Genomic DNA, 21,388 nt, shown 5'->3' with positions numbered 1-21,388 from the left:
ATGGAGCAAAATGTCTGGTATCTCTTTTTAACTTGATTAACTTATCTCTTGGACAATTATTCATTGTATGGCCCACGTTTTACAACATGTTCAGTTAAATCTAAGTGCTTCTCCTCTGCCTTCTTACGTAGCTGTGATAGTTTAGGTATTTGTTTAACAAACTCATCATACTCAACCAAAGGCTTGGCGAATGTAGTTGGGACAAGAAGGTCTCTAGTGCTAGCACAATCTCTAATGATGAACATTTTCTGTCTTCTCTTTTTCTTATGTTTCTTCATGTTAAAGGTGTGGAAGATGTTTTCTCTACAGATGGCAAACAGAGGCTCAATATCCACTTCAATCACAAATTCATGAGATAATATATTTCTGTTTAGAACCTCAACGAATCGAGGAGTTTTAATAGATTTCTGAGCAGCAAACTTGTGCTTGTGTTCAAAGTTATTATCAATGGCTGATTTTAGGGCTTTTAGGTACTCTTGTTTGTCATTAACAGCAACTCCCACTATCTGACCATGAACAAAGTCTGGTTGGTCTCCAATTCCAAAATGTATGGTACCATTGGTGCGGCTGTTCATGCAGGCAGCTGCAAACCGAATGACCTCAGTGATGAACTTCTCCAGTTGATTTTCATCAGGTGTATTGATAAAAGCTTATATTCATGCCAAGGTTCAATAAAGTCTGAGACGCCTGATTCTGGGACATTAAGAATGTTGTCCTTTATATATCTGGTAGCATTATGGTATTTACCGAATGGATACGGGTTGATGGAGCAAAATGTCTGGTTATCTCTTTTTAACTTGATTGACTTATCTCCAGGATAAATTAATTTATATGGTCCAGATTTTACAACCTGTTCGGTTAAATGTGATGACCTTAACAGAAAATAACTAAATTTATGGATTTGTTCTTCAAATAGTTTGTACGCAGTTGAGACATTCAGGGTCCACTCTCTGACTTTGATCCAGTGATCAATACCCGGCAGCAGATCTTCATCCTGAAATTTAAATAAAAACTAAAGTAAGTCTTTCTGTTCTCCAAGTTAACTTTCTGCTTTTAAAAATAAAAGCAGAAATTATTTTGAATTAATTATTTATTAATTATGCCTGAATTCTGTATTTATTCTTGAAATTAGAAGTTTAATGGTTTATACTTGTATGTGTGTAATTTAAAATAACCTTCAATATCTGTGTAGAGATATTGTTTTCCACATAGCTCACTGTTTTTGGTGGTACTTACTTCAGATTCAACAATTTCTGACATGGTCTTTGTCCTTTTTCTTGAAAATTTAAATCACAAGCAATCGCTGCAAAAAATATTTAAACAGTTATTGACTCAGAAAATAAGAACTTGTACTAAATTGTAAACTCAATTACCTTAAATTTGACTGAATATTTGTGGCAGCCTGCTCACTTTACTCAAACACCCAAATATTATCCTATTAAAGAGAATACAAATATTATCTTTCAGTACTGAACAAATGTCTGTTGTAATAAACAACAAGGAGAAGCAAAGAACTGTAAATAACTGTACAACTTACCGATTCCAGAAAACCGCCAGAGATGTTTGGAGTTTGATGCCGAGTCGTCGACCAACAGGTCGAACTGAGAGACGTAAAGCACAATCTGATGAATGCAGGAAGTGATAAGGATTGTTTTCATTCTCAGGAAATGAAACCTAAACACTCCACATGTTTTCATACATACCCAGGAAGGACTGGCCCCAAAAAACAGCCTTGGACTTTGACTAGGCCGGCCCACAAGGATCACGTATTGATAACTGCAGTCCCTCTGACTGAACCGGCACAAAACAGGGATCTGAAACACAATATAAGAAAGTTGTTGTAATGGGTTGCATCAATGAATTTTCTAGAGGTCATTCAGCCAGGTTTCAATGAAATCTTTTATTCAGGGGGAGACGAGTAAAAACAAATCAACTTCCTCTTAAACTCCCTCTCCCTTCACTCCAGCCCTAAATGTGAAAATAAAAACAATGTTCAACTGAGCTGTGCTGTTAAACAGACAGTAGCGGTTGTACGCAAGTTCACTTCGCAGCAGCTAACAGGAAGGGGAACGAACCGCTATCAGTCTCAGACCTTATTTGGAAATGGGACCATTGCACTCCGGAAGGGAAGGGGGCGCTATTTCCTCCCATTTGTATTTTCTTTAGGGCAGATCACAGTTTTTAACAGATTCGAGAGGGTCTTCGCTGCAGCATGCAGAAAGGGGTGGGGACGGACCACTGTCAGTCTCAGACCTCAGACCTTATGGAAATGGGACTATTGCATTCCGGAAATGAAGGGGGCGCTATTTTCACAATCACTAGTATAAATATCTTAAAGAAGCGGCGATAATGCGTAATAATAATAATAATGCTGCAGCAAAAGTGTACTTGGCCAATTCTGTAGCTTTCCATCTAAATCTGCTCCTTCGTTGCATCTTTTGGGGCCTGATACTGCCTCTAGTGGCGTGGGGAAGGTAACACAACTAATATAATTACATCATTAAATCAGAACACCACAAAGTCTTTATTAGTTACTACACCATGTTTTTTCATTTTCTTTTGGTTGGGTTAGGCGTCAGGGCCTTGATATCAGACCCAAACCCAACCGTAATAAAAAGGTTGGTGACGCACTTCCGTTTACAGTTTCACCACATAGATTGTTGCTCCCCCTGGCCATATCTGCAAGAGCTGTACCATGAACAAGATACAAAAGTTCAAATATGTGTGAGCTGCTGGAACAGCTGAGTTTCGTTGTATCCCGTTGTGTCCAGTAATTAGCCGGTACCGTCCAGTGCTCAGTTTTTCATTTTCCTGCTGATATCAATGTGTCAGCAGACCGTAGCCAAACTTAGCTACTAAAGATAACACACGGTTTATAGCTGCCTGCTGTTTCAAAGCTTGAGGATATTGGAGATCAGAAATGGGAAGACGGGGGTTAAAAAGTAACTTTATTCCCTGGAATAATTTGTTGAAGGAAAATAAAGTGGGAAGAAATCCATACTACAAGAATGGAGGCAGCGATTCGGCATAAGGTAAGTCAATGTGTGTGTTGATGTATGTGTTTGTGTTATATATACAATTCCCCAGATGAAATATGATTTGTAAGAGCCATAATAAGATTGAAATGAGCAATTAATGATGTGGCAGCAGCAAACGGCTTTGACACTTGGGTGGTGGGCGTGTCGAGGTGGGCGTGACTCACTAAGGTATGAATGGGAGCCATCCTGGCTTTGCATGTAAGAGGAAACGGGGTGCGCTGGGTGCTGGTGTTACAGATCAACTGGTGGATAAATTAACTGGTTGAAACTTCTGCTCACCGCAGATGTTCTGAATTGGAGGTGGCTGTGTTGATGCCTGCTGAAAAATGCTTTTTGTGTGATAAAACCGTTTGCAAAACTTTACAACAAATCTCATTTGAAGCAAATACGTTTAATGTTGCATGTGAAATTTATGTTTCAAAACAAGTTTCCTCAGAGCAGCGTTCAGTGCGCTTCGAAAACACCGCATTGGATCAGAACCGCATTTAGCGACTCTAAATGAGGTTGATGTCATCATATTTAATAAAATTTAAATCACATACTGTGGTGTTGCTGTGGTGTTTACTAATAGAGAGGAATATCAAGGAATATCTTTGAGTTATACTGCAATAAAATCTCATCTAAATGATAAAAGTTAACAGCTGATGTTGCAGTTGATGGTGAATCCAAAAGGACAAGTGAAAATTATAATAATAAACGTTCCTACATTATACTGTCAGATATCAACAGATTATGATCCATATCTACGGTATTTGTTCTCTACTGGGAACCAGTTTGCAGACTGGAAATAAACTTAAAACAAAAACGATCCGCTTTAAGACCTGGATTAACTTGTGAGACTCAAACAGGGTCCTCAACGCAGATGTTTGTAAAAAAATAGGTGGCTGTGTCGTTCCTGATCAAAACTCAACAAATGTAAATAAACGGGTTAGAAAATGACTCTTTCTCTTTGAGCTCTTCAAGACAATAAAATTATTTGTATGTGAAGGAATATTCAAGAATATATGGAAATATCACCAAAATATACCACACTAGTGCATATTATTTTCTTAGACAATAAAATAAACAGGTCCAAAATGTGAATTAGACGACTTCTCTAACTGGACTGAGTTTTGAGAGCGATGTTTTTTCTATTACACTATGTCGGCAACGGAAATCTGATCATCCTACCTGTTATTGATTCTGATCAATAACAGGAGCACACCTGGATTAACTGGTGACATTTCAGAATCTCAGTTCGAGTGATGATTTTAACCTGTTTCTGGTGTAAAAGCAGTGTTGTATAAAGTACTGAAATCTAAGAGTCAAGTAAAAGTATCGGTACCTCTCCAAAAATATGACTTTGGTAAAAGTAAAAGTCACTGATTGAAATGTTACTTGAGTTAAAGTCTTAAAGTATCTGAAATGTCTTGTACTTAAGTATGGAAATTACTGTAACAATGGATGAACTCAAGTAATGTAATGAAAAGTAAAAAGTAAAACAAGGCAAATGCAGTTTGAATGACATTTTTTATATTTTGGTAAACTTGTTAAATACACTTAAAATAATGAACACAACCAAGTGCAGGCAAAATAAAACCTGCTAATAGATAAACCTGCAGCATCATTTAGTTAAGAACATTAGGTGCTTTACCTACAAGGTTAACTTAACCTGCTTTAGATTAACTTAACCTGCTTTAGATTAACTTAACCTGCTTTAGATTAACTTAACCTGCTTTAGGTTAACTTAACCTGCTTTCCAACTGAACCAGCTTCTTAGTAAACCCTCCAGGACAGAAAATACAAAGTTTCTATAAGCCTCAAGTTTTCCCTTTCAGTAAGGTCAGTGCTGAAAATGAGAAAAATAAATAATCAGTATAGAAAATGCAGTCAACATGAAGAAAAAAAGCTGTTAAGATTACTCTACTTCATACACTATAGGTGCAACAACTGGTCATTATGCAAAAGACAAAGAATTGGGAGGGAAATGCAGCTTATTGACATCTGAAGAGGGAGAGATTTTAGTTAACTTGGTGTTTAATGGGAGAAGGAAACAGACCTCCGTGAAGCTGATACCACCTACTCAAATAATCCAGCAAATACTCTGATTGGTCAGTGCTCCGTTTTTGCTCAGTTTGTGCCACTAAAATTTTTGTTTGTGCAGCTTTGGTTTCCGAGATATTAACATTTATTTTTTAGGCCATCCAAAATATATACTTTTTAAGATTACAATTTCTAGGAATGTGTCATGAATTTTGTGTCAGTTGGTCACAAGGCAAGAAAATCTATTTCCATTAGTTTCTCAGGAGAGTTTGGATGTAAAATTTGTTGACTCTCCCTGAGTGAAACTCTGACACCTTGAGGAAGGGGGAGACCTAGAGAACGGCTGGCCCAAATTAGCGTTCATGAATCGGATCAACCTTGAGCTAGGCTCCGCTCACACCGGATATTGGAATCGCCAAAATCCAAACTGAAAACAACTTTGCTGCGTTTGTTTTAACGACACAAACCTGCACAAACGGAGCACTAACTAATCAGACTGTTTGCTGGACTTTGTGACGTAGTGGGGAGGTGCGAAACCTGTGCATCCTATTGGTGGAGATGAACAAGCCCAGGCAAACAGGCTTTGTTGCAGTCGATCAGTAGGTTGGATCAAAACATTTGCGTTTCTCTCTCGTTTTTTGTAACGAGTAACTAAAGCACACATTGAAAATGTATCGGAGTAAAAGTATGAAATATAGTGAAGTAAAAGTGAAAGTTATCAAACATTTTCATACTCGAGGAAAGTATGAAGTACTCCAAAATATACTTAAGTAAAGTAGTGAAGTATTTTACTTCGTTACTATACAAGACTGTGTAATAGTATATAAGTCAATTGTTTTTCAGCGTTATCTCTTATGGTTTAGTATTAGGATCACTTGATGAAAGAACAGAGATGTTTAGTTAAATTACGAGAAAAAATATCAATACAGAAGAAATGGCTGCCACATAGATCTGCGGCAGCCATGTCTTCTGTAGATGAAACTAGGGAATAAACTATAACATGTTACAAAAACAGTGTTTTAAAAGATTGTTTTGTGGATATCTAATTGAAATATCATGCAATATGAGGAAGATGTGGAAAAAAACATAGCCAGTCGATTCTTTTAAACATTTTATTTTTAATCCCAGGGCTCTTCCATATTTATGTGGTTTTTGGGGATTAATCTTTGCTTTGAGATATGTTTATGGCATCTTGGGATCTATTTCGATCTTCCTTTGATGAGTTTCAACCTCTGAAGCAACACATAAATCAGGGCAAGTTCTGCATAATTTACATGTTTGGTTAGTTTGAAGATTAATGTAAAAAAAAACACAAAAAAAAAAAAAAAAACAGGCAAAATGCCATATTAGACCAATAAAAGTCTTTCTAATTAGTTATTCCTGAGATAGTATTTCCAATGCCGTAAAATTTTTTAGTTTTTTAAGCTTATCACCCTGTTTACTTAATGGTTCAGTAAAGGGTTCCTAAAAAGCCACACCCATACAAACACCTGTCATTGCCAGCTGCCGCCACCAGTTAATCTAGAACACGGTCATAATTTCTGTTGACTATACTATCATGTCCCTGGTCAGTATGTGTCAGTCCAGTAAAATCTGAAGTTATGGCAGTTAAGGTGGAATAAATTGATGATTGCAACAACAAAGAAGCAGCCTGGAGTGTTGAAGTGTTTGACAGTTTGAAATTCACAGAGTTCAACTTCTCCCAGCATGTTCTATTGCGGAACATGCAGCAGGCAGGGAGCAAACAAAAAGGAATTGAAGAGGAACTTGTCACTAGACATAAACTAGAATCACTGAGAAAGGATTAATCACTAAACTGGTCTACAGCAAAATGGAAACAATGCAGATGTAATCAAAAGAAGAAGCACAATAATAATGGAGCTGGAATGAAATGAGTTGTTGTTGCAACATACTGTAGTCTGCAAAAGTGATTGGTTCATTTAACTGAATGTTAGAGTTTTGATGTTTCATTGGTTTATATCATCATGCAGAAATTGAAAGGACGACCACAGGTCCTGATTTTGTTATATCAAATATGTCCACAGAAATATTAGAGTTGGAGTCAAGAAAACCAAATGTGTGATTTGAATTAATTCTGGAATCTCTAAGTTTTATTTGCTTCCTGCGTTCAGCAAATAAAATCCAGACAAAAATATGGGAATCCATTTCCACTGAAATAATACAAATTAAACATGAAAACAATCAAAATCATAACTATACTATTAAAAGGAAATCCTAATCTGACTTATGTATCTTATCTTAAAAGCCTAAATATGGTTAACCATAATAAATATGCTTTCTATGAAACCAGTGTGTAAATGTAACACATGAATTCAGTGAGATGGGACTGAGGGACAGAATCTAGAGGAAGTATCAGATTCCCAGTAAATGAAACCTACGCTGTCCACACAGACGTCACACCCACTGCTTTCCTCATCTCTCTAATAGTTTCTTTTAGTCCACAATGATGAGAATTAAAATGAATCTAGTGAATTCTCTCATTTAAACTATTTTAAATTAGCTTTAATAGTTCAAGCAGTAACAGTTATCAGGCAATATTCTAATATTTCTAAATGCATTTATATAATAGGATCAAATCCCAAAGTGACATTCTTATTAAATGTAGTATTTTCCTACTATCCTAAAATAACTGCTGTGTGTTAATATGAAGCTTTCATTCATGTTCCTGCTGCCCTGATATGGTTGTTATGAAACCAGGAATGCTCTCTGACACGTTCATTCAGAACTTCATGTTGCAAAAGACATTCAAGACAATTTAACTTCAGCAGCTAAGTATAGAATCTTTTGGTGGTTTTTAGTTTGTTTACACAAAATTATAAAACTTACCGACTCCAGTAAAGTCCCAGAGTTTGATGCTGAGCGGTCTGCTGACGGGTCGGACCGAGGAAAGGAAGCAGACGCTGAACCGCAGGCGAAATGAGACTCAGGAAGTCATGAGGGTTTTTATTGTGCACACAGAGAAGCCACACCCACTGCTTTTCACTTCTTTTCTTCCAGAATAAATAAATACATTTAATGGAAACTATAATTCAGCCTGACAGAAGGATAAATAAATGCTCTTTTTCAATGCCAAACTTTATTTTATAGAGCTGCAGCCAGAGTTGATCATTAACAACTAGACTAAACTCAGTCAGGCTAAAAACCTGATCCATGTTCATAAACCCAGTTTCAGCTTAAAAACAACTTGAGCCAGTCCCCGATTATTTCTTTCCAAAATTAAATAAGTTGAGCCCTGATTTTGGAAAGTCGACCCAGTGGCCTGTGAAGCAGTTTGTAGAAACTTGTGCTGCCATGTTGCCTCTCCTGTTTTCTTCCACTGTGTCTGGAAGCTCTACAGAAGTTCAGATGTTTCTGACTGAGCCAGAGATGCTTTGCTTTGCCCTCAGGTCCAAACCGTTCATCATCAGCCTGCAGATCCAAGTCTGCTGATCCAGACCCTCACATGACTTAAAGTGAAAACGTTGCAGTTCCATCATCTGGCTGAAGGAACAGTCTGTTTTCACATGGAGATACTGTTCAGTAATCGTCTTCATATGTGGGAGTCCTATTGATTTTATAACTACCTTTACAGACTAAATCATCTGATTTTCATAAATGTAATCGTATTCAAAAATCTACATACATTACTAAAGCACATGTAGATTTTATGCCACTGATTTGATCATTTGCAGGTTGATTTAAATGGACTAACAGTTTCATGAAGCTCGAATGAGATCATTGTTTACTTTCCTGAAAATGTTGGTCTTTTTAGCCGGTCAGCCTGGTTACTTCCTGGTTACAGTCTGGTTACTTCCTGGTTACAGTCTGGTTACTTCCTGGTTACAGTCTGGTTACTTCCTGTTACAGCCTGGTTACTTCCTGGTTACTGCCTGGTGTTGCTGTTATAACCAATATTTTCTTGTATATATTTCTCAATGCTTTCCATGTCATGAAAAAATGACCACATTGCTGACAAGCTTCACTTCAACTCCCACAATCCTTCACTCTGGGCCAGACTTTAGAGGGTTTGGGCCCAGAGCCAGGATTTGTTTAGGAACCCAAAGATTTTCCTTTTTTTGTTAATAAATGCATATTTTACAAAGATTGTACTTTATGAACGATACATAGTCAAGTTTATTGATATAGCATAATTTCAGCAACAAGGCGGTTAAATGTGCTTTACATCATAAAACATTGGAAAATATTCAACTGTGAGACCAGCAACAAACATCACATTCTGTCAAATGCATCATCAAAATCATCAATACACCAGTTTGATGACTGATCATTGATCACTGATCACTGATCGTTGATCACTGATCAGTCATCATTGATCACTGATCAGTCATCAGTGACTCCAATTAGCTGCATGTGGCACAAAGTTATTCCTCTTTTCACTGATGTTAGTGTCTGACTGATTGTTGTAATGTCTGCTACAGCTGATGCAATAAGAAGGAAAGCATGTGAGTGGGGTCAGAGGTCAGGATGTTAGAGCTTCAGCTTCCCGGCCAGCGGACTGCTGGGATAGAGCCTGGAGAACCGGCCCAAGGTCCAGATGGGAAGACGTTCCTGTAGGAGGTGTAGCTGATGGCGCAGCTCTTGTTGAACACACCAGAAATGTTTTTCCTGAAACCCAAAAGTTTTCTTACTGTCGCTGGATTTGGTTTTAGCAGCAGAACGACGATCAGAGTTAAGAGGTTGCTTCACCTGAGGCCAGTCTCCGTTGAGAAGCTGCTTCTGGACCAGCAGCTGGACTCCTCTCTCGATGGCCTGCTGGTCAGGATGTCTGCAGAAACATCAGGAAACCTTCAGCAACCTCCTGGACTCTTCCCTGAAGTCCAGCTTGGTGCCTCACCTGACGGCCATGAGTCCCAGTAAGCCCAGCAGGTGTGTGGATCTGAGCCGCGCCGCTCTGGACGTAGCGCCGCTGCTCACACGACTCGAAGTCCTCCCCCATCCTCCGTCAGACATCTGGTGCTCCAGCAGGAACCGGCAGGCTTTCTGCACCTCCACCGGAACGTCTCTGCTCACAGACAGGACGGCGTTCAGTCAGGGTTCCTGAAACCCTGGCGGCAGACGTGAGTTGGTCCGTCTTACTCGGCCTTGTAGGTGTGACCCATGCAGGCGAAGGCTTCCAGACCGAACCACGTTCCATACGTGAAGCAAACTCCCCAGGATCTGAGGAACAAGCAGAACAACACGAGTTACGTCTGATGGACGTCTCCCCGGAGATAAAGACGGGCTCACCCCTCCCAGGATCCATCGGTCCTCTGAACCCGCCGGCAGAACTCCAGGCCGTCTCTCAGGGTGGATCTGAGCAGCAAGCAGAACTTCAGCTTTCTGAAACTCTCAGTTTTGATTCATTTTGCCTTCATTTATAATCACCTGTTTATAAAATTGTTTTATTCTAACCTCAAAAACCACTCTACAGATTTCCTGTTATTAAACTATAAATCTATTATTATTAAGCCTGAGTGGAAAAACTGTGGAAGTTTAATCCCATTTCAAAAACTGAAACAAAATCCAAGAATTTACAGGAAAAATCTTTTTTATGATGCAAAAACAAAAACATTCTCTGAACAGCATGTAGTGCCAATTAAACACTGCAGGAAAGTTAGACTTTCAGCTGCTTCCTGTCACGACACACATCCTTTAAACAGTTATTGATTACTAACAGGAAGTTTTCTCTTCAAACTGTTGGGAGAAACCAGCTGATTCTGTATCAGAATGAGATGCTGGTCAGAACCTGAGCAGAATTCAGGACTTAACATTTGAATTACACTGTTAGCTCTGAGTTACAGTGATTCACATGAGCTCTTAAAACTGCAGATGGAGTGCTGGGTTGTTAGGTCTCTGTCCTGCTGTTTTTTGATCCTCACTGAACACTGATGTAAAATGTTCCGCTGTTGAACTCCCAACTGTAAACTTGGCTGCATTATCAGTTTTTCTTCAACATTTCTTCATTTTAAATATGTAATAATTGTACCTGAATGGAAGTGGAAAGTAAACTGCCCTGCTGTAGTGAAGCCAGAAGACGGATGTTCTCTACCTGATCTCTGCGGCGCGGTGATCAGGGTGAGCCTGGAGGAAATGCCTCAGCGCCTGCATGGCTGCAGACGTGCACTCCACATAGGTGTAGTCTATCATGATGTCACCTGGTGCAGAGGAGCAGAGCGCCGGTTAAAAACCACATCAGCCCTAAACCTGAGAGCCATCTGAAGCTTCAGTTCTCTTTTCACAGAGCCTGAACTGCATGAAGGGAAAAATATATTTCATATTATGTTACTGCAATAGTAACTCAGATTTGTAAACAAGCAGCCATTTTCTCTGAAGCTTGATGACATTTACCAAACACTTCAGACGGGTTGAGCAGCTCCAGGAGTTTTCCTCCTCGTTTAGTTTCATACGTAGCAAATCCTCCGTCTCTGTTCCTCATGCTCAGCAGCTGCAAGACAGCAACAGGCTAAAGACTCAGATTAAAGCAGACGGAGCAGAGAGGCCTTCAGCTGCAGCTCAGGGTGGAGACACACATTTCTCCTTCCTGCCATCATGAACCACTGGAACAACCCGGAGACTTCTGGCAGTAAAGATGGCCGCCGCAGTAAAGATGGCCGCCGTCTCTGGCTGGATTGTACAGTTGTCAAGAGCAACAGCAGACGAAGGAAGCTGATCACCAGAAAGCTAACCGCTAACAGCAGCTTCTGACCCGGTTCTGTTTGGATGTGGAGTCGGACCGGGACTGATGGGTTGAGATGTGATGCGTTCACTGACGGCTTTATCCCTTCATTATTATCATTTTCCGACATTGTTTAGATTTAGTCTGGATTCTTCTGCTGCTGGATTATGATAAAAAATGGTGATAAAAATTGATAAAATGATAAAGTGATGATGAAAAGCCCCCTGAGCCTTCAGCCTGCGGTTCAGTTCCACATGGAAGTGGAGCGGATTGGATTTTTTCAGGAGAAAAATCAGAATCAGGTTGTTTATGATGAAGAGCTGCTGTGAATCCAACCCAAATGAAAATCATCTGGATTCAGGATGTCGGATAAATTCCTACCAAAAACATGAATCCACATACAGAATCCAGGTGGATGGAGGACATTTCCCAGCATGCACCACAATAATCAAACTCACCACATTAACGGCGTCGTACAAACGCTGCGAGCTGATTGGCTGTCTGACGGAGGGACAGAGCTCCTGCAGCAGCATCACCGACTTCAGGCCTTCAGCCGTGCAGTCGGCCACGATCCAGCCGCAGTCCCTGGTGCTGAAGGGGAAGCCGCCCTGACAGAGACGTTCAGGGTAAATATCTCCACGCATACAAACATCCAAGTCTGTTGGTTTGAGTTTGGAGTAAATTTGAATAGTTTCTGAGCGATTTGTTGCTGTAGGCTGATTGTTCCTGCACCTTGTTCATCTGTCTGTAGTATTTCTGGTATTCAGGAGGATTCTCAGGGATCTGTTGACCAACATCAGAAAACATGTTCAGATCTTCATGTTGGCGTACAGGAGGGGGCGCCAACGAGCCGCGACCTGAGTGAGCCTGAGGAAGTCATGGGCGTCATGGAGACATCCGACCAGTTTGGGGTCGTCCTGCGCTCCAGCCTGACGGTTTCCATAGAAGCAGCGTCAACAAGCAGCACAGAAACATGGAGGGAAAAGATGGAGACGTGTTTTCATGTCACCTCCAGGAACGCCTGAACGGCGAAACACGTGTCCCAGAGCTGAGAGCCGTTGGTTCCCTGAGGACGAAACGACACGGAGAAACTTTACTGACAGGCAGTGAGAGGAAACATCGATCCCGCTCCTCTCTTCAGAGGGTTGGTTTAGACTGCAGGGAGTTTATGGACTCATTGATGTGACTGAGCAACAAGAAGGAGGAAATTTATTTCCTTCTTTAGTGGAACAGCAAAAACTGGAGGGACTGATTTCAGCAGAACAGAAGATAAATGTCTGATGTTCTGCAGAACTGAATCCACAGATTTTACTGATTTATACAAGTTTTCACGCCCCTTGAACATTTCTCAGTTTTGTTTTGTTGAACCTGAAGCAGTGAGTGATGAGCTGATTGTGAGTTTATTACAAATAATCACTTCAACACAGAAACGTTGTGTTGAAGTGATGCCAACTTCCACCTGCAGGTGGCAGTATTTCTTTTACTACACTGCTGGGAAAAAAGCACAAAATTTCTCACCAAATAATCAGTAATGCTGGCTGCAAACAAAATAAATCACTGAAACAATTCCCGAAAGCAGGCAGGAATGTTAAAGTGAATCATTTCTTTTCTCAATATGAAAATGGCCGCATCTGAAAGATCTGAAAATAAAAGCAGGAGAAACAGTTGAGGGCTAAATTCTCACCTGCATCTTCATCCCGTCCAGTCCCAGCCTGTAAGAAACACAAGCAGCTGCTGAACTGGGCGGTTCTCCTCCTTACTGTCTATGTTCTACGTTCCTGATCAGAACTTTTCTGTGAGTCTGGTTCCAACTGACCACAGGTAGTCTGGGATCCTGGAGACGTGTTCCTGAAACACGGCCGACGTGGGGCCGTCCACGTACCAGCGAACCAGCATGTTGATGGTCTTAGAGATCTGCACAAAAACACGGCCACCGTTTCCTCAGAGGTCTCGGGTCGGCGGGTTCCTGGGGAATGATCTGTCTCACCGGCCCGATGCTGATGCACTTGGTGAAGCGGTCGTCGGCCTGGATGTGGTCGTACAGCTCTCTGACGGCCATCTTTCTCAGCGCGATGCTGTGATGAGCTTCATACAGGTTCAGCACCACTGCAGACAGTCACACTGTGAGACCAAACAGCTGGGAGAAAAACCTCGTCATGAAGGAAACATCTGGAGCTCAGGGCCAGGATGACCCTTGACCCGATGCAGGACATGGGAGACAGATGGATTCTGGCTAAAATAATAATAATAATAATAATAATGTGAATGTTTCCTTCCCATTCACACCCGCCGCTGCAGCACCCGGCGCTGCAGCACTCGCTGTGCACAAAGGAGCACAATCACAGATTCTTCCTCCCAGCAGCTGCCAGACCTTCAATTAACTCATTTAAATCACTGATGATATTTAATATTTTCCCTTTTTGTCCCAGTCTGTTTCTGTTGGATCCTTATTTCTAGTTTTCTGAACGTCTCCAGTGATGTTCCCATCAGTGACTCTGGAGGAGTTCTGATTTTCCTCTAGAAGCAGAACCTCAGCGGTACCACTCCACCTGGTGATGACTGGATTCTTACTGTAGGCGACAGACAGCAGCGTGCTGTGAGGAGTGTACAGGTCGCAGGCGGCCACGTTGTTCCTCTGAGCAATCCAGTCGATGGAGGCGAAGTCCTGGACGAAAAGCTCCTGCAGGAGAAACAGCAGAATCAGTTTGTGGAGCGAGTCGGCAGCGATTTCTTGTTTGCTTGTGTTTTTCTCTTGCATTTGTGGGTTTTGTGTGTTTTGTAATTTGCATCTTTCATGTTTCGTCGTTCGCTGCACATTTTCACATGGTCACTTTTTACCAGACTGGTAACAAGTTATTTAACTCTGAAAGGACGTGATTCAGAATGAGCATCATTTAATGTGAGTTTAATTTGGACTTTTGGGGAAAAACTGAAGTTTTGTGTTGAGAGATAAGTTAATGGTTTAATGAATCAGAAACTGTTTTAAAGACAAAAGATGAAAATTCACCCAGATTTAATGTCTGCAGTTCAGAACAAGACTGTCTAAAGTAGTCCAAATAAAAGCAGGTCTGACTCTCAGTAGTAGGAGTTTTAAAATAAATAGTCTCTGTAATGTAACATGTTTATTTGTGAATGAGCTCATTCTGTGGTGGCGTCATGGTGTCACCTGTCGAAGGCTGAGAATTAGAGGGTCTTCCTCTGCCGACAGCCTGACAGCGTAGCAGTAGCTCATGGGCAGGTAGACCTGGCGGCAGTGGCACCACAGGGTGGATGGGTGGGCTGGCATCCAGGAGGGGAAGAGCCTGAAACAACCAGGAACCGACTGACAATCAGTAACCAAGCAGCCGCAACGCAAAGTAAAACTGTCTGGCTTTAAACCCAGAGCTGAGTGACCCACCACATCTCCGGCAGCAACGTGTTCAGTCCCTCCCAGCTGTAGACGTTCAGAACAGCCAACCAGAATTTACCCCAGGACGGGATCCCGACGGCGCCGCCTTGAAAACACCAGCGGTTCGTTACGACCTCCACATGTTGAGGGAAGCGGCGCCTGGACCTGATCCAAACCTTTGCTGTGCAGGTTGTTCCGAGCGCGAACCAGAGCTGGATCATCAGGATCCACTCCCAGAATCCTCAGAGACGTGTAGCTGAGCGCCGTTCCAAACACTGTGGATTTATCTTCAATGTGTCTGAGGCAGAAACACAGAAATCATCTCCAACAAGCAGAAAGAGAAGCTTCTCAAGATCTTTTGCAGCTCAAAGGACAAAATGTCTCTTCATCCTCGATGCCTGGATGGCCTTTATTTCTGGAAGAAACTGTGGCTTCCTGTGTTAGGCGGTTCTGCAGTTAATGGCCACTAGTTGGCGCTGTCTCAATAGATAAATGCATGGTATTGACTCACAGCCCCCAGCCTCCATCTGGCAGCTGAACGGAGCGCAGGTACCTCACCATCTCCTTCCTCCAGGCCTCAGGCAGAGGAATCTTGGCAACGTGACACGTGATGAGGAGCCCTGGAGAAAAACGCGTCACATCAGCTCTGCTCCCCCAAAGCCTTCAGTCTGGGTTCAAATGGACATGTGGATTCAGGCAGGAAGGAACCGAACACAGTCCACTGAACTATCAGATGTGGAAACTAAACTCCAGGATGGTTTCTGCTCCCGGTTCACCTGGGAGCAGGAAGAGCGGTCCACCGTAGTCCCCGGCCCAGTGGCCGTCCTCAGCCTGGAGCCGTCTGTAGAAGTTCATTCCTTTAACTGCAGCATCCAGAGCCGTTTCAGAGGCCGAGGAGTCTGACACAAACTGACTCTGTGGACAGAAATCAGGATCAGACCTTATGTCTTTACTACACACCCAAAGCAGCCAGACTTGCTCCAGTTCTCTGGGTTTCTCAGGGTTTCATTTGGATTTTGTTGCATTTACAATCATCAACAGTCCAGTTTCCCTTCACTCAGTTAAACCAGAGAGAGAAACCAGCTCTAGTTTCCTGAAGCAGTTACAACCGAGACCCTGCGTTTTACAGCCCAGTTAACAGAGTGAAATGTGGAAAAAGAGAAAAAGACTGAAGACCTACGATGTCCAGACCCAGAGAATGAGCTTCCAGCATGGTCTGCCCCCTGCTGGGCGTCTCCTGGTCGTCCATGTAGCTCCAGGTCTGCCTGCCCTCTGCGTTTCTCAGCCTCCAGCGGCTCAGGTCTGTGGCCGGGTCCGTCTTATACGGGCCGCCTCGCCTGCGCAGCGTCCTGCCACAGAAACAAGCAGGTCAGATTTCACCTCACAAACTAAAGAGTTTCTGCAGAAACATTAACAAGCAGCAGGAAGTAGTCCTGCTCCAGGTGCTGCTTATGCATCAATATCTTATTGCTTGCTAATAAGATATTGAGTCCATTTGATTCCTTCAGCCCATTAAACACTGGGCCGGTCTTCTCTTTGGTTTAAAACTTCAGTTTTTAAGCAGCATTTATACAAAGTTATTTATGCTTTTAATTCTCAAGGCTGAGATTCTGACATGATCTGAAATGTTTTCCAATCTGTCAGTTAAAGGGACAGACTGGGACTCAGCACTCTGTGGCCTGTTTCAGCCTCTGGACTTTCATGGAGGAAGGAGAGCAACAGGAAGAAACCAGGAAGTTGTTCCATCTGGATTTTTCAGAAGTTCTGGACCAGAAACAAACCCATGCCTAATTCTGATGGCCTAGTCAAAGCCCTCCCTGTCTTCAGGTCTCAGGTGATTAAGCTCTTTACAGTTTCTGCATCACTACACTTTATAAAGTCACATATTGACACTTTCTGGACAGATTTCCAAATATAATCAATCAAATAAACCTCGTTATATTGTAAGTATTTTGGTTTTAAGTTTTTTATTTAGAGTCACAAACTTTATTTCAATAGAAAGTTAAACAAATACTCACGTTCCTTCAGACATTTCTGCTGATAAACTCAGAAACTGGATTCTGCAGGTCGTGACTGAAGTTCGTCTCCTGGTTCCGAAGCTCCACCTGTTGCTCTTGTCGTGGGAGTTGGAGTTCCCACAGCGCCGCGCGCGGCTCCAGTGGACGAGTTCACACCACATTTCCCATGAGCCCCTGCGGGGAGCGGCCTCCGCTTGGCGAATGTGGAGAGACATGAGCAGAGAGTCAGCTGGCCAATCACAGGCGGGCTGGGCGGAGAGTGGGCGGGACTCTGTCGGGTTTGACCAATGAGATTCCTCCTGAGGTAAACACAACACATGTGCTCATTGTGGACCATGTGAAGGCACAAAGTACACATTTATTCCATAAATGAACATATTATCAATGCTTTAATGAATTTAGAATATGAGACTAATAAAAACAGAAGTGTGGGTTCAATAATAAACATGTTAAAGATCTGCTTAATGGTTACTTTAAAAATACTGTAAATCTGTAAACAAGAGAAAGCTGATTCTAGTTGAATCATTTCATTTCTGTCAATTGAGAATATAACATAAGATATAAAATCAATAATAATTGTAGGAGCTATTTATTTATTCTCAGTTAAATCTTAGAATTTAGATTATTTGCTTTATTTTTATTGCCTTATTTTCTGGTTAATTTATAATTGGAAATTTTGTTTAATTCTAGTTATTTAGAAGTATTTTGGCTAGTCGTTCACTTAATTCTTAAATTTCAATTTGGAGTATGAGTGTTTCACATATGAATATGTAGGTATTAGGTAGGTCTTCATGCACATGGGTGGTCACTTGGTTTTGAGCCAGTCTACTAATCAACCAGTCAGTCTACTAGTCAGTCTTTCTGTAAGTCTACCAGTCAGTCTTTCTGTCAGTCTACTAGTCAGTCTACCAGTGAACAGGTTTAGGCAGCAGATCCTGTAACTTGTTTGCCTGAACTGTGGAATAAACTGTATTTTTCACTTTTGGTCATTTTGAAACTCGCGGTGCATCAAGTGTCTGTTTGAGTTGAATTCACTTTTACTTTATCAGCCTGAAGTCTTCAGTTTTTGAGTTTTGAGTTGTTGGACAGGTAGGAAGGGAAGGTGCTGCTGTTTCCTCATCAGAGCTGAACGACATCTGATGGATAAGTTTACGCTTTACTGTCAGTGTTACCATGTTAACATGTTGACTTTAACATGTTAAAGTCCCTCATCATAATCGCCTCGTCTGTATTAGCAATAAATCATGTTTATGTTCTAAAATGAGTAAGGGCCTGTAATGATTCAATGTTTCTGTTCAGAGTTTATCTTTATTCAGCCATCATAGAGATGATGCTAAGCTAACTAAGCTAACGAGTCATTTCCATGTCGGGAAACACTGAGACATGAAGGAACAAAACACAGCAACAGGAATATTTATGTTTTGCAATACCTTGATAAAGTCAAAATTGGATTAAATCGAGCCTCAAAAAGCAAAAATACAGGAATAATAATAAGTTTTACTCGATCACAGCACAATACCTGTCCATGAATAAACATCCCATGAGGCCAACCTGGTAAAAACTAGACGTTTGAAAGGTTTTGCGTTTGGAGACGCCTCCAAACTGTTTGTCATCAAACTCAAGTATCAGTCACAGCTTGCTGTTGAATAATTTTTTCTGTTATTGTGTAACAGCTTACCGTAACGTAGCCTTCGGTTTTTAAAGGATAACTGTAAATTTTGAAATACTGAAAGAGTTGCACATTAAGATGTGGCTGTGCAAACATGTTGCCAGGTGAAGTCCATCCATCACGCTGTGCAGAGAGGATCAAACAAAGACTCACTTATTTGATATGAAGGCTGGGCCACAGATTAAACTGTGGGAGTTTCAGAAATAACAACATGAAGCAACAGTTTCTGGGATCTGACATGACTGTGAACATAAAGATGATGAATGGAGCGGATTAAAACTGATTCTTTAACCCAAACGCAGGATGACAGCAGGTCCGACGCGGCGATGCAGAGAGAATTCAGGCTGGAGGCGTGGAATCACACAAAAGCAGCAAGACTGACAGAGAATCAGTGGATCCACTCACCTGGACAGAACTCTGCTGAGGATCGTTCCTCTGCGTCTCCACAGGTAAGAGCGGAACATCAGAGCAGGTTACGGCATCGTTCTGGTTCCTCTGAAGCCTGATGATCATCTGCTTTTAAACAGGTTTTCTGCAGAGAAACGGCCAGAGGCTGAAGCTGTGAGATGGATCGACACGGACAAGGTAAATCTGAAATATTCATCTCCAACTTTGAACCAAGAACCAAATTCTCAGAACCAGATTTGTGGCTTTACTATCAACCAAAAACTAGCTTTTAATTGTCTTTTATATATGTTCTCATAGGACATGGACATGGTGGATGTGGTGGGAAGGACCATGGACATGGACATGGACATGGACATGGACATGGACATGGTCATGGTCATGGACATGGTCATGGACATGCACATGGACATGGTGGATGTGGTGGGAAGGACCATGGATCTGGTGGTTTTAGTGTCACGTACCTAGAACATGTTAGTTGTAGTGAGGAAAGTCTTGTTCATGAACACGGACATGGTGGTTATGGTGAGACGGACTATGGACAACAATATGTTGGTTGTGGTGGAAAGGACAACCAACATGAACATGAACAGAGACATGGTGGTTGTGGTGACGAAACCCTTATACATGTACATGTACATGGTGGGTGTGATGGGAAGGACCATGGACATGGTCATGGTCATGGACATGGACATGGACATGGTCATGGTCATGGACATGGTCATGGACATGGACATGGACATGGACATGGACATGGTCATGGACATGGTCATGGACATGGACATGGTGGATGTGGGAAGGACAAGCGGAGACGGAGGTGTCAGCGGGGTCACCAACACAAGAAATGCCACAAGAAAGGGCGGAGCTGCCACGGGGTGAGAGCCTGACCTCCACTTCTTGATCTTCTCCATGTTTTCTGCTGCATATTATTTCCACTGTCAGACTGAACATTAATCATGTTTCTGTTTCCTGTCAGTTGTCCAGCAGCTCCTGCAGCAGCAGCGACTCTGATTAGATGGAGACGTTTCAAACATCTTCAGCTCCAAAAAACGCTGAACTCACTATGAACCAACAGAGGACGGACATATTGGATGTGTTTCTTTGTTCAGTTTTAAATAAAGCTTGTGAAATCCAAACAAATGACTGTGTTCAGTTTTTTATTTCATCCACTCTGCTGTTCTGGTTCTGGACAACATGCAGGCAGAACCTGCTTTGCAAATTAGCTCAGGCTACATGCTCTAGTATTATGTATTATGGTATATAGAAACCAAACTCAGGTTATCAAAAACTAGAGATCAAAGCCTGAAATCTGGGTGTGCTGATGACCTCTGACCTGAACCTTCAGAGACACATAAAGACGGATCCAAAGTTGGCCTTCAATCAGCTGAAACCAATCAAATCAATGGTCCAGAACATTGGTGCTGCTGGAGTTCTGACTAAAACCAGGAAGATAGAGACACCACCCGACCCTACCCCATCCGACTCTACCCCATCCGACTCTACCCCACCCGACTCTACCCCACCCGACCCTACCCCATCCGACTCTACCCCATCCAACTTTGTGCCATTCGACTCTACCCCACCCGACTCTACCCCATCCGACTCTACCCCACCCGACCCTACCCCATCCGACCCTACCCCACCCGACTCTACCCCATCCGACTCTACCCCACCCGACTCTACCCCACCCGACCCTACCCCATCCGACTCTACCCCACCCGACTCTACCCCATCCGACTCTACCCCACCCGACCCTACCCCATCCGACCCTACCCCATCCGACTCTACCCCACCCGACTCTACCCCATCCGACTCTACCCCACCCGACTCTACCCACCCGACCCTACCCCATCCGACCCTACCCCATCCGACCCTACCCCACCCGACCCTACCCCATCCGACTCTACCCCACCCGACTCTACCCCACCCGACCTACCCCATCCGACCCTACCCCATCCGACCCTACCCCATCCGACCCTACCCCATCCGACTCTACCCCACCCGACTCTACCCCACCCGACCCTACCCCATCCGACCCTACCCCATCCAACTTTGTGCCATTCGACTCTACCCCACCCGACTCTACCCCACCCGACCCTACCCCATCCGACTCTACCCCACCCGACCCTACCCCATCCGACCCTACCCCATCCGACTCTACCCCACCCGACT

At 42.5% G+C, this 21,388-nt stretch overlaps 2 protein-coding genes and 1 pseudogene across 2 annotated transcripts; 1 reads left to right on the top strand and 2 right to left on the bottom strand.

Annotated features, from left to right (window-relative positions):
- Window positions 1-56: 56 nt before the first annotated feature.
- On the bottom strand, window positions 57-1,314 carry LOC129355972 (sterile alpha motif domain-containing protein 9-like; annotated as a pseudogene).
- Window positions 1,315-9,175: 7,861 nt separating this feature from the next.
- On the bottom strand, window positions 9,176-19,289 carry LOC129355998 (lanosterol synthase-like). The gene is given in 26 exon segments (XM_055025627.1): window positions 9,176-9,616; window positions 9,619-9,684; window positions 9,767-9,846; window positions 9,916-9,942; window positions 9,944-10,010; window positions 10,013-10,083; window positions 10,158-10,238; window positions 10,308-10,373; window positions 11,110-11,215; window positions 11,409-11,505; window positions 12,195-12,344; window positions 12,469-12,519; window positions 12,594-12,665; window positions 12,746-12,802; window positions 13,421-13,448; window positions 13,553-13,650; window positions 13,724-13,842; window positions 14,308-14,416; window positions 14,903-15,038; window positions 15,134-15,230; window positions 15,301-15,422; window positions 15,636-15,744; window positions 15,901-16,039; window positions 16,305-16,473; window positions 17,143-17,441; window positions 19,217-19,289. Coding segments are annotated over 25 exon segments (2,400 nt in total). The 5' UTR covers window positions 17,358-17,441; window positions 19,217-19,289; the 3' UTR covers window positions 9,176-9,548.
- LOC129355999 (kininogen-1-like) lies at window positions 19,178-20,296 on the top strand. The gene is made up of 4 exons (XM_055025628.1): window positions 19,178-19,260; window positions 19,339-19,396; window positions 19,517-20,091; window positions 20,193-20,296. The coding sequence occupies exons 2-4, from the start codon at window positions 19,378-19,380 to the stop codon at window positions 20,229-20,231; spliced, it is 633 nt and encodes a 210-aa protein (XP_054881603.1). The 5' UTR covers window positions 19,178-19,260; window positions 19,339-19,377; the 3' UTR covers window positions 20,232-20,296.
- The last annotated feature ends 1,092 nt before the right edge of the window (window positions 20,297-21,388 follow it).

The sequence above is a fragment of the Poeciliopsis prolifica genome, unplaced genomic scaffold (assembly GCF_027474105.1).
Source record: "Poeciliopsis prolifica strain line A6 unplaced genomic scaffold, Auburn_PproV2 SCAFFOLD152, whole genome shotgun sequence".
NCBI lineage: Eukaryota > Metazoa > Chordata > Actinopteri > Cyprinodontiformes > Poeciliidae > Poeciliopsis > Poeciliopsis prolifica.
Note: the sequence above shows the minus strand (reverse complement) of the source record. Positions and strands in the feature narration are given on the sequence as shown.